This window comes from Hemibagrus wyckioides, linkage group LG06, assembly GCF_019097595.1.
Source record: "Hemibagrus wyckioides isolate EC202008001 linkage group LG06, SWU_Hwy_1.0, whole genome shotgun sequence".
In the NCBI taxonomy this organism is placed as follows: domain Eukaryota; kingdom Metazoa; phylum Chordata; class Actinopteri; order Siluriformes; family Bagridae; genus Hemibagrus; species Hemibagrus wyckioides.
Genome location: NC_080715.1, coordinates 6348162 through 6365846, shown reverse-complemented (window position 1 = coordinate 6365846; position 17685 = coordinate 6348162). Strand labels below are relative to the sequence as shown.

The window sequence follows — 17685 nt, the reverse complement described above, 5'->3', positions numbered from 1 at the left end:
AGATAGATAGATAGATAGATAGATAGATAGATTGCTTGTGTATTTAGTTCTGTGTTTGTTTTGTGTACCTCACCCTCACCACCTGAAAAGTGAGTAAAATAACAGAACAATATTTTACGCATGTCAGATATTTATTTACTGCTTTCATTATTTGCTTGTTTGCCTGTTTCTTTGATTGATTTCTTTTCCTTTCTGCGTTTGTCTATCGTGGTTGTTTGTGAGTGATTCTGCATTGTCTGAACTCTGTTACCGGGCATAAAATTGTGCGCATGCGCAGAACATAACTTTCGTTTTAGCGCCCAAGTTTTACACGTAGCGCGTGATTAAAGAGTAAAACGAGTAAGTAGCGTATTATCCCTTTTGTTTGCTCTTTTTTTTGGCTCTGTGTATGTGTGAACTTTCTGTTACATGCTTACATTTCTGCTGTGTCTCTGTTAGTTTGTAAATCAGGTTGTTTGCGCGCGCGCTCAAATTTGCCGCGCGTGCGTCGGGTTTCTCCTTTACAACGCTACAAGAATTCGGGCATTCTTATCCACACAGGTCGTTAAGGTGCTGGTTTTAGGTCTCTTCTCATTGGGAGACTCGACTACTGCAAGTCTATCAGTAAGCGCAATTGGATCAGCTTTGCAAAAAAATATTTTTAAAAAGTTTTCCCACACCACCCAGTTCCATCCACTGGTTGCATCCGATTCTGATGCTTGCCTACAAAGCCAAAAATGGACCCGAACCTTCTTACCTCAAAGCTCTGCACCAGATCTTCCAGCACTGCTCAACTGGTCCCAGTATCTCTCAGGGTACAAGGAAGACACATACACTATATTGCCAAAAGTATTCGCTCACCTGCCTTGACTTGCATATGAACTTAAGTGACATCCCATTCCTAATCCATAGGGTTCAATATGACGTCGGTCCACCCTTTGCAGCTATAACAGCTTCAACTCTTCTGGGAAGGCTGTCCACAAGGTTTAGGAGTGTGTTTATGGGAATTTTTGACCATTCTTCCAGAAGCGCATTTGTGAGGTCACACACTGATGTTGGACGAGAAGGCCTGGCTCTCAGTCTCCGCTCTAATTCATCCCAAAGGTGTTCTATCGGGTTGAGGTCAGGACTCTGTGCAGGCCAGTCAAGTTCATCCACACCAGACTCTGTCATCCATGTCTTTATGGACCTTGCTTTGTGCACTGGTGCACAGTCATGTTGGAAGAGGAAGGGGCCAGCTCCAAACTGTTCCCACAAAGTTGGGAGCATGGAATTGTCCAAAATGTCTTGGTATGCTGAAGCATTCAGAGTTCCTTTCACTGGAACTAAGGGGCCAAGCCCAGCTCCTGAAAAACAACCCCACACCATAATCCCCCCTCCACCAAACTTTACACTTGGCACAATGCAGTCAGACAAGTACCGTTCTCCTGGCAACCGCCAAACCCAGACTCGTCCATCAGATTGCCAGATGGAGAAGCGCGATTCGTCACTCCAGAGAACGCGTCTCCACTGCTCTAGAGTCCAGTGGCGGCGTGCTTTACACCACTGCATCCGACGCTTTGCATTGCACTTGGTGATGTATGGCTTGGATGCAGCTGCTCGGCCATGGAAACCCATTCCATGAAGCTCTCTGCGCACTGTTCTTGAGCTAATCTGAAGGCCACATGAAGTTTGGAGGTCTGTAGCGATTGACTCTGCAGAAAGTTGGCGACCTCTTCGCACTATGCGCCTCAGCATCCGCTGACCCCGCTCCGTCAGTTTACGTGGCCTACCACTTCGTGGCTGAGTTGCTGTCGTTCCCAAACACTTCCACGTTCTTATAATACAGCTGACAGTTGACTGTGGAATATTTAGGAGCGAGGAAATTTCACGACTGGATTTGTTGCACAGGTGGCATCCTATCACAGTTCCACGCTGGAATTCACTGAGCTACTGAGAGCGACCCATTCTTTCACAAATGTTTGTAAAAACAGTCTGCATGCCTAGGTGCTTGATTTTATACACCTGTGGCCATGGAAGTGATTGGAACACCTGATTCTGATTATTTGGATGGGTGAGCGAATACTTTTGGCAATATAGTGTATATATGTGTCAGTGACTGAGGTGGACAATATCTCTCAACCTATCATAATAATCTGCATATTTTTAGTCCACACTCTTAGATGATGTGTCACTGAGGAAGAGACAGACAGGAGTCAGAGCTGAAGATGTTGAGGTTCTCTTTGGGAGTGACACGGTTGGACAGGATTAGGAACGAGTACATCAGAGGGACGGCTTATGTTGGACGTTTGGGGGACAAAGTTAGGGAGGCCAGATTAAGATGGTTTGGACATGTCCAGAGGAGGGAGAGTGAGTATATCGGTAGGAGAATGATGGACATGGAGCTGCCAGGCAGGAGGCAAAGAGGAAGGCCAAGGAGGAGGTATATGGATGGAATAAATGAGGATATGAAGCTAGTGGGTGTAAGTGTTGAGGATGCAGAAGATAGGGATAGGTGGAGAGAGATGATTCTTGAATGGGGTGGACTAAGCGAGGTAAGCAGCCGCTTAGAGCCCCGGGGAATTAGGGGGCCCCAGGAAGCCTATATAAATCATATAGTACATATTACTTTTCTATCATATATTGTATGGTCTGTCTATAACCATTAAGATTTTAACATTATTATTACATCTTTTCAAATACGGGCCCCCCCATGATTCATGAATAGTGGAACGTTCCTATCGTACTGCACATGCGTGAGATTCCTGTACCTGGAAACGCTTAGGGCATTATTATGTGGACAGGAAATAGTAAGGGTGTATGTTCTTGTCTCGGTGCTGTTAAAGTTTGCTTCTCGTAACAATCTGTGTGTTGGCTGTATCTCAGGTCACACCCATGCTTTCTCACATCTTTGTGGGGAAAAAAAAGGCAGAATCTCTACAAACCGTCCTCACAGCTTAGTCGTAGATGGCTGTAATGACATTCATGCCCAAAACAAACATTTCATGTGGTACACTTGGTGCCAGATTTTCCTCTGTCTGGCAGTCTCTGTGATTGTAAAATACCGTTCATGTTATAAGTCAAAGAAATGGCATTTTTCTACGTGTTTATTACGTTTATTTAACATTTATGGAAGGAGTCTCCAGTGTCTGTGCTTTATAACTGTCAGTAAGATGTTCTGTGAGAGTTTCTCTGTGATTTCTGTTTAAACAGCAGGAAATACAGAAACGCTGCTGAGGGACCAACCTTTAAAAGCCGTAATGACAAGAACCGAACATGTCTCCCAACATTCAGTGTAACTTTAAATGGATAAAATATACAGTGTGTCGCTCAGTAATTTAGTAAGGATTTTTTTGAAAGCAGAAAATAGCTCTGGTATAAGAAAATGATTCTAGTGTGTTATAATAAAAACACAAGTCAGTGTTAACTCTGCTTCCCAATGCATCATCACCCTGTTAATTATTTTCCTATAGCAGCATGCCTCCAAGTGTGTTATTTTCTTCTACATTTTGCAGTATCTACTGTCTCTATTTTTTAGGTGGATAGTTATGAAATAGTATAAATGTAATATGCTGATAATTACATAATAGGTAACATGATGCAAAATAATAATAAATAAATAAATTCAATTAAAAAATGTTAGCTCATGGTAAGTGTATTAAATAACTACTACAGCAAGCACTGCTTTAGGAACATAAATATTAAATCAACTTACTAATGTACTATATATGATCGGCGTACACTTTATTTATTATTTGAAGGACTTGAAATGCTGTGATGATTCAGACTGAAAGTGTCAGCTGCTTGCAAGTGCAGGTTGACCTTAATGCCACGAGTAAACAAAACTGAATCAGCAATCAGAATCGATGCAAAAATAAACTAAATAAATAAGTCCATATTTGTCTTTAATTCAAAATTTGCAATTAATTTGAAAAAATGCTGGTGTTTTTAGAATAAAAATTGAGGCTTGGCTGCCCAGGAAAGGTACAAAATAATATTGATTATACAATATTGAACTGTTTATTTTGTTCTTTGCAGAAACGAAACTATGCCACCAAAAAAGACTGGCAAAGGTAAGAAAATCTTTTTCCAAAAAAAAACACCCCATTTAATTGCGTTTTAAATACAATAACATCCTGAAAGAAGTCACTCTGAATATTTACAACATTGACCGCACAGGTTGTTATTTTTTTTCTAGAGTAGTAATGCCAGATTTAACTACATTTTTTTAAATAAAAAAAAAAATTTTAGTTGTATTGTCATTTTAATTATTTCCTTTTTGCCTTTTTTTCATAACTAAAGGATACGCTTATTTTATGAGCAGTAGTAGCTCAAGTGGTTAAGGCTCTGGGTTTGTTGATCGGAGGATCAGGGTCCAAGCCCCAGCACCACCAAGCTCCGCTGTTGGGCAATTGAGCAAAGCCCTTAACCCTCTCTGCTCCAGGGGCACTGTCTCATAGCTGCCCCTGCATATAGACATATACAAATATTTAAACTGAAACTAAATAATGCAGGAAAATTATGCTTAGTTACCTCCATAGGGTAACATTACCTAACATTACTCTTCATTTATTTGTACGACTTGTTTGTACAGCACTTTGAGCTACCCCATGTAGCATTTAAAGTGTTTCATACATAAATATACACCAATCAGCCATAACATTATAACCACTGAGATAGACAGACAGACAGACGGGTAGATAGATAGATAGATAGATAGATAGATAGATAGATAGATAGATAGATAGATAGATGGGTGGGTGGGTGGATGGATTGATTAATAAATAAACATTTTGAGGGAGGAAAAGTTGCAGCAAAATCAAGCCCTTTTAATCAGCAATCACAAAAATGAATTAATAAACAAACAAACAAACACATACGTAAATAAATAAATATCGCAAAATCTGTGAAGGACTGATGATTTATTTTTCTTTACTTCTTCCAGTGTTACATAAACACCGTGTTCTCTGTGTTTATACCTTCTTATTTGTATTGTAATTTTCCAGTTTAATAATTCCTATGCTTTATGTGAAGCGTTAAACTCTAGGCCTAAGGCAGTTTTATAATAAGTCTTGATTTCAGGTTTGTTATTAGTGTTAAAAATCTGATATAAAGTCTTCTGTAAAAAGCTCAGATTCGGTTAAAAGATGCCTCTGTATAATTGTTGGCATTCTTCTCTCACACAGCCAGAGCAAAAACAGCTTCGAAAAAGAAAGCCAAGGCTAATACAGGTCAGTGTGTTTCAGTGGTGGATTTCAGTGTCTGAACTGCTTAAAAGATATTACTATACACTACCAGTCAAAAGTTTCGACACACTTTTTAATGCAATGTTTTTTGTTTAGGGATTTATTTTCTACATTCTAGAACAATACAGGAGATAGACACCTCAGATTAGAGCCGTTATGAAGGCTTTACAGAGCATCAGTAGCAGACATACACTATATTGCCAAAAGTATTCGCTCACCCATCCAAATAATCAGAATCAGGTGTTCCAATCACTTCCATGGCCACAGGTGTATAAAATCAAGCACCTAGGCATGCAGACTGTTTTTACAAACATTTGTGAAAGAATGGGTCGCTCTCAGGAGCTCAGTGAATTCCAGCGTGGAACTGTGATAGGATGCCACCTGTGCAACAAATCCAGTCGTGAAATTTCCTCGCTCCTAAATATTCCACAGTCAACTGTCAGCTGTATTATAAGAACGTGGAAGTGTTTGGGAACGGCAGCAACTCAGCCACGAAGTGGTAGGCCACGTAAACTGACGGAGCGGGGTCAGCGGATGCTGAGGCGCATAGTGCGAAGAGGTCGCCAACTTTCTGCAGAGTCAATCGCTACAGACCTCCAAACTTCATGTGGCCTTCAGATTAGCTCAAGAACAGTGCGCAGAGAGCTTCATGGAATGGGTTTCCATGGCCGAGCAGCTGCATCCAAGCCATACATCACCAAGTGCAATGCAAAGCGTCGGATGCAGTGGTGTAAAGCACGCCGCCACTGGACTCTAGAGCAGTGGAGACGCGTTCTCTGGAGTGACGAATCGCGCTTCTGCATCTGGCAATCTGATGGACGAGTCTGGGTTTGGCGGTTGCCAGGAGAACGGTACTTGTCTGACTGCATTGTGCCAAGTGTAAAGTTTGGCGGAGGGGGGATTATGGTGTGGGGTTGTTTTTCAGGAGCTGGGCTTGGCCCCTTAGTTCCAGTGAAAGGAACTCTGAATGCTTCAGCATACCAAGACATTTTGGACAATTCCATGCTCCCAACTTTGTGGGAACAGTTTGGAGCTGGCCCCTTCCTCTTCCAACATGACTGTGCACCAGTGACCAAAGCAAGGTCCATAAAGACATGGATGACAGAGTCTGGTGTGGATGAACTTGACTGGCCTGCACAGAGTCCTGACCTCAACCCCATAGAACACCTTTGGGATGAATTAGAGTGGAGACTGAGAGCCAGGCCTTCTCGTCCAACATCAGTGTGTGACCTCACAAATGCGCTTCTGGAAGAATGGTCAAAAATTCCCATAAACACACTCCTAAACCTTGTGGACAGCCTTCCCAGAAGAGTTGAAGCTGTTATAGCTGCAAAGGGTGGACCAACGTCATATTGAACCCTATGGATTAGGAATGGGATGTCACTTAAGTTCATATGCGAGTCAAGGCAGGTGAGTGAATACTTTTGGCAATATAGTGTATCTCAATATCAACTGTTCAGAGGACATTATTGTGTATTTCAGCCACCTTCAGCATTGTTTTATAATGTAGAAAGAAATAAACATCAGGAAAGACCATGGAATTAGAAGATGTGTCCAAACTTTTGACTGGTAGTGTATATTGTAGCGACGAATAATGCAGGTTGGTAGTTTTTGAGCTGTTTCAGGATTTTAATAGCTATTACATCGTTTTAATATTTGCTTTCTTCACTTATATAGTCGGAGCAAAAAAGCCTGTGAAAGTGAAAACCAAGAAGAATCCAGGTCAGTTACAGATCAGAAAATGCTCTTAGCTTGTGATACATGTCTTTCTTATTATGCATTCAATCAAGCTATGGAGTCTAGATTTTTTTTCTTCCGTATTGTCGTTATTGATGGCTAAATAGACTTTAAAATTTGATTTACATACATAAATATCTTTAGTCAGTTTACCATTTTTAAGCTGTACATTTTTTTGTCTTTCTATAAATAAATGCTTAAAATTAGTAAAATTATCAACAAGAAAACATAAAAATAATAAAATACACCGATCAAGCAAAACATTATGAGCAGTGCCAGGTGAAGTGAATAAGACTGATGATCTCCTCATCATGGCACCTGTTAGTGGGTGGGATATATTAGGCAGCAAGTCAACATTTTGTCCTCAGAGTTGATGTTAGAAGCAGAAAAAATGGACAAGCGTAAGGATTTGAGCGAGTTTGACGAAGGGCCAAATTGTGATGGCTAGACCACTGGATCAGAGCATCTCCAAAACTGCAGCTCTTGTGGGGTGTTCCCGGTCTGCAGTGGTCAGTATCTATCAAAAGTATCTTTTAAGTATCCTTTAAGTCCTGTCACATGGAGTCCCCCACCTTGCAACTTAAAGGACTTAAAGGATCTGCTGCTAACATCTTGTTGCCAGATACCACAGCACACCTTCAGGGATCTAGTGGAGTCCATGCCTCGAGGGGTCAGGGCTGTTTTGGCAGCAAAATGGGGACCATCACAATATTAGGCAGATGGTCATAATGTTATGCCTGATTAGTATATATACAGTGTATAAATAAGTTAAATGTCAAATGGAAACTCTAGATCATTTTGAGTCTTTAAAAGATACAGTGTGGTAGCTCATTAAGATGTCATTTTTTGCAGTGCATTAGAGATTTGATCTTAGATTTCGTTTCTTTTACTCTTCCTTTCTGTTCGAAATACCACAGCAAACAAACCTGCATGCCTGAAAAAGGAAACCAATCCAAACACAGATCAGAAAACTCTTAATTCACTCCCAATAAACAAATAAATAAATGAAAGAATAAGACATTCTTAGTAATATTGTGCTTTTTGGTTTAAAGCCTTTAGTTTAAGTCCAAATCATTTTATTTTTCTATTTATACGTTTATGAAATTATAAAGGAAATGCATTAACAGTTGCAGGACAAAATAGATTCTTGTGTTAGTCTGTTACAAAATACAACACACACAAAAATATAAAATCTAAATATATATACAAGAATACAAGTATATTATTAATGTAATGTATAATAAATATTAATATGTTACTATTTTATATATATATATATATATATATATATATACATATTGCATTAGAAATTTGTTCTTCTTATGTGTTTTATGTGCTTAAAAGTGGTTTATTCTTGTTTCTATTTTCTTCCGAATATTACAAGGAAAAATACCTGCAGGTCCCAAAAAAGAAAAAAATCCAAAGCCAGGTCAGAGAACTCTAACTGCTTCCTATAAATCCTTTTTCAGTGAATGAATTTGCAATCCTGATGATTTGTCTAACATTCTGTTGACATTTGCTCTATTTGTTATAACTCATTTCAGGCCCATTTTAGTCCTATTTCCATTTTGTTTTCCAAATAATTTAAAGTATGCATTAACAATTGCAGGATCAAATAGTTTGTATATTAATACCGGTTGTATTTACTTCTTTTCACTTAACCAGTCAACAAAATATGTGATTTTGGTGAGGTGCACAAACGTTTGCTTACGGCTGTATATTTTTTAAAATCCAAAATTGTTGCACTTATCTTTCTCATGGTGATATGATTAGAACTGTTTTCAAGTGCCTCCTCATTCATTCATTCGTTCATTTGTTCATACCATGTTAATGTATAATGTGGTAAAGATAAACAAGAAGTCAAAGAGTAATGCATGTAATTTTAATATATATTCACTTTGTTTTTTCGTTTTCTCTCCCAGCAGCTAAGGGAAACAAACCTGCACCTCCCAAAAAGGAAACAAATCCAAACCCAGGTCTATTTACATTCTATAAATCCTTTCTAGTGAATGAATGAATAAATTCATCTGCAATCCTACAATTCACAGTAATATTTTGCCATGTCCGTGTAGCACGGTGGCTTAGTGGTTAGCACTGTTGCCTCACAGCAAGAAATTCCTGGCTCTGAATCCCGGGTTCGAACAGGCAGGGGTCTTTCTGTGTGTAGCATGTTCTCCCCGTGCCTTTGTGGGTTTACTCCGGGTACTCCGGTTTCCTCCCACAGTACATTAGGTTGATTGGTCATTCTAAATTGCCCATAGGAGTGTGTGTGGTTGTCTGTCTATATGTGTGGCCCTGTGATGGACTGGAGACCTGTCCAGGGTGTAGTTTAATTTCGATCAAATTACTTTATTTCTATTTTAACATCATCAGATTTACAGTAAGTATGCGTTAACAATTGCAGGGTAAATTTCTGTACGGTTTGAATAGTAGAGGTTGTGTTTATTTCCTTTCACTTCACAAATTAACAAAATATGTGATTTTGGTGAGGTGCACAAACTTTTGCTTACGGCTGTATATTTTTTGCACGTATCTTTCTTATGGTGATATGGTTAGAACTGTTTTCAAGTGTGTCTTCATTCATTCACACATTCGCTCACTTGCTTACTCACATTCATTTTAACGCTTGAATTGTAGGAATTAAGACACCGAAGAAGAAACCCAAAGCTGATGCAGGTCAGTGTATTAAAGTTATAAAGATAGATAGAACTGTGTCTGTCTGTCTGTCTGTCTATCTATTAGACAATCTGTCTATCTGATTGCTGTACACCTTTTTTTTCCAATACTGGAACCTTGAGGCCAGGTTAATATTTTTTTTTAAATCACACAAACAAATTAATAAAATCTGACTAAAATCACAATTTACTGCTGCTTTTACACAAAACCCACTAACACTGCAATTATAATAAATGTATTAAAGCATGAATGCAATTAATCACAATAAAAAGAAATCAAGCGTCAGTCTATAATTTTTCAATATATATATATAAAACCTGTTTGTAGTATATATATATACTCATATGTATTATTTATAGTATACCAGAAAATGTAGCAGATTATTATATTCTAAGTAAAGCTTAAAAATAGTAAAATATGTCTAGAAATTTTAGTAAAAAATGTCTAGAAATGTATTAAGATATTTACAATGTATTGTACAATGCTGTTCTTTAAGTGTCTTATTCTTTTTTTTTTTTTTCTTCTGAAAATTAAAGGGAAAAAACCTGCACATCCCAAAAAGGACATGAATCCAAGTCCAGGTCAGAGAACGTTTTCTCTCTATTAACTTATTAAATCCATTAGTAATAGAGTGTATTAAGACATTAGTAATATTTTGCTCTAACTCTGTTCAGTCCCTTTTAGTCCAATTCGGTCCAAATATTTTTTTATACATTTTTTTCAAGTCCATCAAAGTAAAGTATGCATTACCAATTACACAATAAAATCAAGTAGTGTGTATATGAACAGAGGTTGTATTTATTTCTTTTCACATCACCAGTCAACAAAATATGTGATTTTGGATGAGATGCACATTTTTTTAGATCCAAAATTGTTGGAATTGCAATTATTCTTTACTCATATTATCATAACATTATTTACGTGTCTGTTCTTTCACTCGTTTATTCATTCATCCATCTCTGCAGTGTAAATGTATATTATGTTGAATATTGCAGTTTTTATCTCTGGCTTCTTTTTCCCCCATAATGCACTCTGTTAATGTTTGTAACATTAATAATAATGCTTCAATTGTAGGAATAACGTCACCAAACATGAAACCCAAAGCTGAAGCAGGTCAGGGTATTTAAGTTATTATTAAAAATATATAGATAGAACTATGTCTCTCTGCCTGCCTTTCTCTCTCTCTCTCTCTCTCTCTCTCTCTCTCTCTCTGTCTCTCTCTCTCTCTCTCTCTCTCTCTGACTCTCTCTCTCTCTCTCTCTCCCTCCCTCTCTCTCTCTCTCTCTCTCTGACTCTCTCTCTCTCTCCCTCCCTCTCTCTCTCTCTCTCTCTCTCTCAATCTGCCTTTCTGTCTGTCTGTCTCTCTAACTTTCTCTCTGACTGTCTGCCTGTCTCTCTGACTGTCTGTCTGTCTTTCTATGTCTGTCTGTCTCTCTGTCTTTCTGTCTGTCTGTCTCTGTCTGTTTCTCTGACTGTCTGTTTGTCTGTCTGTCTGTCTGTCTCTGTCTGTTTCTCTGTCTGTCTGTCTGTCTGTCTTTCTGACTGTCTTCCTGTCTCTCTCTCTCTGTCTTTCTGTCTGTCTTTCTGTCTGTGTCTCTGTCTGTCTGTCTGTCTTTCTGTCTGTCTGTTTGTATTTCTCTCTGTCTGTCTGTCACTCTGTTTGTCTGTCTCTCTGTCTGTCTGTCTCTCTGTCTGTCTGGCACAATACAACTTTTTTTTTCTTGAAAAATGCAAGCTTTTTTTAAAAACTGAAGCACATTCTGTTTATGCACACAAAAAAAACAGAAAATAATACATGACTAAAAACATGATTTACACAAAACCACAACTTTCATACAAAACTCAATAACATTGCAAATAATAAATGTAGTATGAATTCAATAAAATGAAAAAAGAAAAAAAACAAGCAAGTCTCTTACAGAAATATTTTTTTTCTTCTATATCCAATCCACCAAGTTTTCTGTTTTTAAACACAGACGAAGTGAAAGAAAGCTGGATTATTATTATTATTATTATTATTATTATTATTATTATTATTATTATTATTATTATATGTCTATTGTCCTTTTTTCCTTGGTAAATTAAATTATTTAGCTGCAAAAACAGCTGTGAGGCCAAAGAACTGCATTGTTTTTATACCAATAGTGCATGTGCTGCTGTTATACATATATACAAATATTTAAAAGCATTTGATTTATAGGAAAGAAGCCAATAACCAAGAAACAAAACACAGATCCAGGTCAGTACACAACCTCGTTCTTTATGAGAGGAAGATGGAGTTTATAATAATGTTTTTGTTCAGTACTATGAAGTGATTTCTTTACAGTTTGCAGCTTGGTATACATTTGTAGAGCACAGGGTCAGCCATGTTTCTGGCCCTCTGGAATAGTTACGGGTTGAGAGTTGTGCTCAGGGGCCAATAACAGTGATAACTGCTATCTCAGGGTTTAGCTGATGAGCTTCTCCAAGGTGTCATCAGTTAAGGTTCTGGGTCAAAAGGTTTATGAGTTCAAGTCCCTACTTAAGTTGTCTTTATTTGTCACATATACACTACCAGTCAAAAGTTTGGACACACCCTTTTAATTCAATGTTTTTTGTTTAGGGATTTATTTTCTACATTCTAGAACAATACTGGAGATTCAAAACTATGAAATAACACACATGGACTTAAGTAATCCATATGTAACGACAACAAAAAACACTCAGTTGTTATTTTAAGACACGAAGGTCAGGTGTTCTGGAATAGTTCCTGCAAGAACAGTATTGTCAAGTGCATTTGCAAAACCCATCAAGCACCATGATGAAACTGGCTCACATGAAGACCATCCCAGTAAAGCAAGACCAAAACTGACCTCTGCTGCAGAGGAGAAGTTCATTTAGAGTGACCAGCCTCAGAAATCACCAATTAACAGCACCTCAGATTAGAGGCGTTATGAAGGCTTTACAGAGCATCAGTAGCAGACATATCTCAATATCAACTGTTCAGAGGACATTATTGTGGATTTCGGCCGCCTTCAGCATTGTTTTACAATGTAGAAAGAAATAAACATCAGGAAAGACCATGGAATTAGGTGTGTCCAAACTTTTGACTGGTAGTGTATATTACTGCACAGTGAAATTCTTTCTTCGCATATCCCATCCTTGTAGTTTGGGGTCAGAGCACAGGGTCAGCCATGATGCAGTGCCACAGGAGCAGGGTGTGTTAGGGGCCTTGCTCAAGGGCCCAACGGTGGCAGCTTGGCAGTGCTGGGGCTTGAACCCCAATCTTTAGGTCAACGACCCAGAGCCTTAAACACTTGAGCTACCACCGCCCCAAACTGATGATAATAATCGATATCTGCCAGATAAATGAACATAAATGCAGCCATATAGATGTAATGTTTTGGTCTGTTTTAGTCTCTTGCTGAATGCTGTGAAATACGATCAGATATACTGTATTTGTTATTAGTGTGTTTTAATACTTGAATTCTTTATTTATGCAGTGAAAGGATCAGTGAAATCGAAGAAGAGAAAAAATCCTAATCTAGGTATTTCAGGGTGTTGACAAAATTTCATATAGAAATGTATTCCCCTGAATTAATTTATGAACCAGAAATTTGATGTTGGCATGTTTTATTTTCATTTTTGTCCAGCACAAGGTCAGAATCCAGCAAAAAGAAAGAGGACATCTCTAGCATCTGAGGATATGTCAATGTTTTCTAATTATCGGCAACCAGGTAAAGTGTATAGGATCAATATGAATAAAAATATACAAATATAAAATAATAGAATAAATATAAAAGTATAGAATTTCAAATCAGATGATATAGAAATTTATAATACAAAATTGACCATACAAGTGGAAAAGGGAAGAATATGAAATGCATATATGAATGCAGGCGGTAGAACAGTATGACTGCTGTGAGTAAAATCCAGATGTGTGCAGATGTAGTGCAGGAATTGTGCAGTATGTTGTGTATCTCTGGTAGAGATAGCGTGTGTTGAGATGCAAGTCCAGAAAAAGTCTAGTCCTGGTTCTAGGTATTGCTCTGGTTTGTGTGTGTGTTACTTTAAATCTACAATACATGGCCAAACGTTTGTGGACACCTCATCAGCACATCCTTATGCGGTCCTTCTTCAAATTGTTGTGACAAATTTGGAAGCACACAATTGTATAGAATGTTTTCCTATCCTGCAATATTACAAATTTCCTTCACTTCAACTAAGTGTCACAAATATGTTCCATCATGACTAAGTGAGGACATCATTTTCTAAGGTGGAAGAACATGAGCGTCCCTCACAGAGCCTTGACCTCAATCCTACTGAACATCTTTGAGATTGACTAGAATGCCAGTCGCACCCCAGACCTCCTCAGTGATATCGGTGCCTAACCTCATTAATGGCTGAATGATCACAAATCCCCACAGCCATGCTCCAAATCTAGTTGAAATCCTTCCTGGAGTAGTAGTGGGTATTATAAGAGCAAAATGGGCAATAAATCTGGAACAGGATGTTAAAAAGCACAAAGGTGTTTGATGGTCAGATGTCCACAAACTTTTGGCCATGTAGAGTATTCATGTGGTAATGATCTGAGGTCAGAAGCCACGTAGTCTAGTACATGGTAATCCATTGCTTGACTATTTATGAGGTGAAACATAAAGTTTTTAAGGCAGTGAGTGAATTTTTGTTTCGAAGTTTAACCATCTTGAAATGTTTTACCATGACAGTGCACAGTAATAAGGTGTATTAAACGTGTTAAATGGGATACATTTGGTCCCCGACGCAACAAATGCTAGTCTTGACCATCGCCTGTTGGTGTCTGACGCGTGATGAGAAAGTTAGCTAGTGTTCAGGGATCGGCAAAATGACCCGAACGGGTGTACAAACAAATTATTTTTTGTTAAATTGAGATCATTTAGCAATTGAATGTCACATTAGAAGTAAATATTTTTCAATTACATCTCCTCTGGCCATTCTGTCAGAACAATCGAGTTCTTTACTGTTCTTTAGCCCATGGGTGAATTTCTGTATGATGATGCTTTGTGGAGACGAGACAAAATGTTGTTACAAGATTTGTATATATTTCCATGGCTTGTACTATGATAATGTATATACAGGCGTTACATGTGTTAGTATATAAATACTCAAAAGTTGACCTTAGGGTATAAGGATAAGGAGTCACCCAAGCAGTATTACTGGACATAATTAATAAACTGTCTTTCTTCATCAACATAATATTCCTGCTACAGCTCCGGTTCAGCCCATTGTGCATGCTCCTGTTTCCATGGGTCAGTTCTTAAGTCTTTCATAAAAGTACAATTAGTTATTTAAGTAAACGTATCTAAGTGTACTGCAGTACTGCATATTCAACAGCATGTCTTACAGAAACTTACATCTAACAACTTGTAATAAAATATCCCCCTGATATTATCGTTCAGTATAAATTGCAATATTGCGTTCTGTAATAACAGGTAACATCACAGTACAAACATCTGGAAAGAGTGATTACTACCAACCCTTAGCTATCCTAGTGAATAGATTTAATAACGATGAAGTGATCAACCAAAGAGTGACCAACGATGCTGCAGTGTCTGGTAAATATTACAGCTACTATTTAAGAAAATACATTTTCTTGTTGCGTATGATTCCACCAAGCCCCTCCCTCTAACTGTGTATGATTGCTCCTATCCCCACCCTACAGCTGTGTGTGATTTCACCTAGTTCCACTCTCTAAAGGTATATGTACTATATACTTCGCTCCACCCTCCAGCTGTTTGTGGCCCCCACCCTCCAGCTGTGTGATTACACTTTGCTTCACCCTCTATTTGTGTGATTACACTTAGCTCCACCATTTAGCTGTGTGTAATTCCACTTAGCTCCACCCTCTGTGTGTGTGATTACACTTAGCTCCACCCTCTATTTCTGTGATTCCTCCTAGATCCACCCTATAGCTGTGTGTCATTCCTCTTAGCTCCATCCTCTAGCTGTGTTTGATTCCACTAAGCTCCACCATCTAGCTGTGTGATTCATCCTAGCTCCATCCTCCATCTGTGTGATTACACTTAGCTCCACCCTCTATCCTTGTGTAATTGCACTTAGCTCCACCCTATGTGTGTGTGATTCCACTAAGCTCCACCATCTAGCTGTGTGTGATTCGTCCTAGCTCCATCCTCCATCTGTGTGATTACACTTAGCTCCACCCTCTATCCTTGTGTAATTGCACTTAGCTCCACCCTATGTGTGTGTGATTCCACTAAGCTCCACCATCTAGCTGTGTGTCATTCCTCTTAGCTCCACCCTCTAGCTGTGTTTGATTCCACTAAGCTCCACCATCTAGCTGTGTGTGAGTCATCCTAGCTCCATCCTCCATCTGTGTGATTACACTTAGCTCCACCCTCTATCCTTGTGTAATTGCACTTAGCTCCACCCTATGTGTGTGTGATTCCGCTTAGCTCCACCATCTAGCTGTGTGTGATTCGTCCTAGCTCCACCCTCGAGCTGTGTTTGATTTCACTTAGCCATACCCTCTGTTTTTTTTTTATTATTATTATTATTATTTCACCTAGCTCTTTCCTCTAGCTGTATATGATTTCACTTTGCTCCACCCTCTAGTTGTGTATGATTCCACTTAGCTCCACCCTTCAGATGTGTATGATTCCACTTAGCCCCACCCTCTAGCTGTGATTAATTTCTCTTAGCTCCACCATCTACCTGTGTGTGATTACATCTAGCTCCACTCTCTGACTGTTTGAGATTACTTCTAGCTCCAGACCCTAGCTGCATATGATTCCACTTGGGTCCACCCTCTAGCTGTGCGTGGTTCCTCTTAGCTCCATCCTCTAGCTGCATATGATTCCACTTAGTTCCACCCTCTAGCTGCATATGATTCCACTTAGGTCCACCCTCTAGCTATGTGTGGTTCCTCTTAGCTCCACCCTCTAGCTATGTGTGGTTCCTCTTAGCTCCACCCTCTAGCTGCATATGATTCCACTTAGGTCCACCCTCTAGCTATGTGTGGTTCCTCTTAGCTCCACCCTCTAGCTATGTGTGTTTCCTCTTAGCTCCACCCTCTAGCTGCATATGATTCCACTTAGTTCCACCCTCTAGCTGTGTGTGATTCCTCCTAGCCCCACCCTCTAGCTGTGCATTATGCCACTTAGCTCCACCCTCTAGCTGTGTCTCAGGCGAATGAGAATTGCTATTGTTTTGTCCTTGAAAGTGTGTTTCCTATAAATTTCACCTTTTTTTATTGTTTTGCAGCACAGAGCCATAAAATAGACAACTCTCAAACTGGAAACAAGAATGATACAGGTATCTCTACTATAATCCCTACCAAATAACGCAAAAAATACCAATCTTGTGCTCCATTGTGTCGGTGTTTGACCAGTGTTTTTACCCCCGTTTTAATTACAGATGAAAATCAGCTGTTTCTAAGGAAATACTGTGCTGAGTTAATCGACAAAATAAAAAACGTCACTGAAATCGTCGATCACCTCAAATTAGGAAATGAACAAGCAGCGATAGTACGAGCACGGAGGACCGAACAGGAAAAGATGAGGACGCTTTTGGGGTTTACAACCAGCAAAAGCGCTGCAAAGGATCTAGTCTTAGGCTTGTGGCGCTGCGCACGTGATGTCATGGAAGACCTGACCGACTCCAACTGTGAGCACACATTTAACATACGTGATGTGATGTAATATAACACATGCATTTTAGTGGATCAGGCTCCAGATATGTCTGGTCTGATCTCATTTTATTTAGGCTTAAAATGACAAGTGTGAAAATTAGAATAAAAATTTTGTTAAGAATATTTAGTAGAGTAACCCTAATACTATATACATTTTCGCGGTATAGATATTAGCCGGATGGAGATGGATTTTTGATAAAGTGGTAACAATTCCCTGGTGTTAAAGTGTTGTGTGTTTGTTCATGTTTAGGAAGATCCACGAATAGATTCCAGCTCTGATGGATCACTCCTGATTTCGTCAATGCGCGACCTTCAAAGGGTCATATCACATTTCTCATGTTTTTATCATTTTTTAAAAAAATTTTATTATTATTTCATTAAATAATTTTTTTTTATCAAATC

The 17685-nt window shown here is 38.8% G+C and overlaps 1 protein-coding gene across 6 annotated transcripts; it reads left to right on the top strand.

Moving 5' to 3' along the window:
• Window positions 1-258: 258 nt before the first annotated feature.
• On the top strand, window positions 259-17673 carry LOC131354646 (uncharacterized). 6 transcript variants are annotated; one of them, XR_009204769.1, is made up of 17 exons: window positions 259-339; window positions 3997-4031; window positions 5145-5189; window positions 6882-6926; window positions 8326-8370; window positions 8864-8917; window positions 9579-9617; window positions 10154-10198; window positions 10692-10730; window positions 11818-11856; window positions 13100-13144; window positions 13250-13333; window positions 14846-14884; window positions 15068-15190; window positions 15298-15332; window positions 16857-16907; window positions 17010-17092. XR_009204769.1 is itself a non-coding variant. In XM_058392546.1 (17 exons), coding segments are annotated over exons 2-17 (966 nt in total). In that variant the 5' UTR covers window positions 260-339; window positions 3997-4006; the 3' UTR covers window positions 17536-17673. The 6 variants fall into 6 exon arrangements, 5 of the variants coding, with proteins under 5 accessions (XP_058248530.1, XP_058248529.1, XP_058248528.1 ...); XM_058392546.1 differs by lacking the exon at window positions 15298-15332 and adding an exon at window positions 17534-17673 and having other exon boundaries at window positions 260-339; window positions 8867-8917; window positions 17010-17258; XM_058392545.1 differs by lacking the exon at window positions 15298-15332 and adding an exon at window positions 17534-17673 and having other exon boundaries at window positions 260-339; window positions 17010-17258.
• Window positions 17674-17685: the final 12 nt, after the last annotated feature.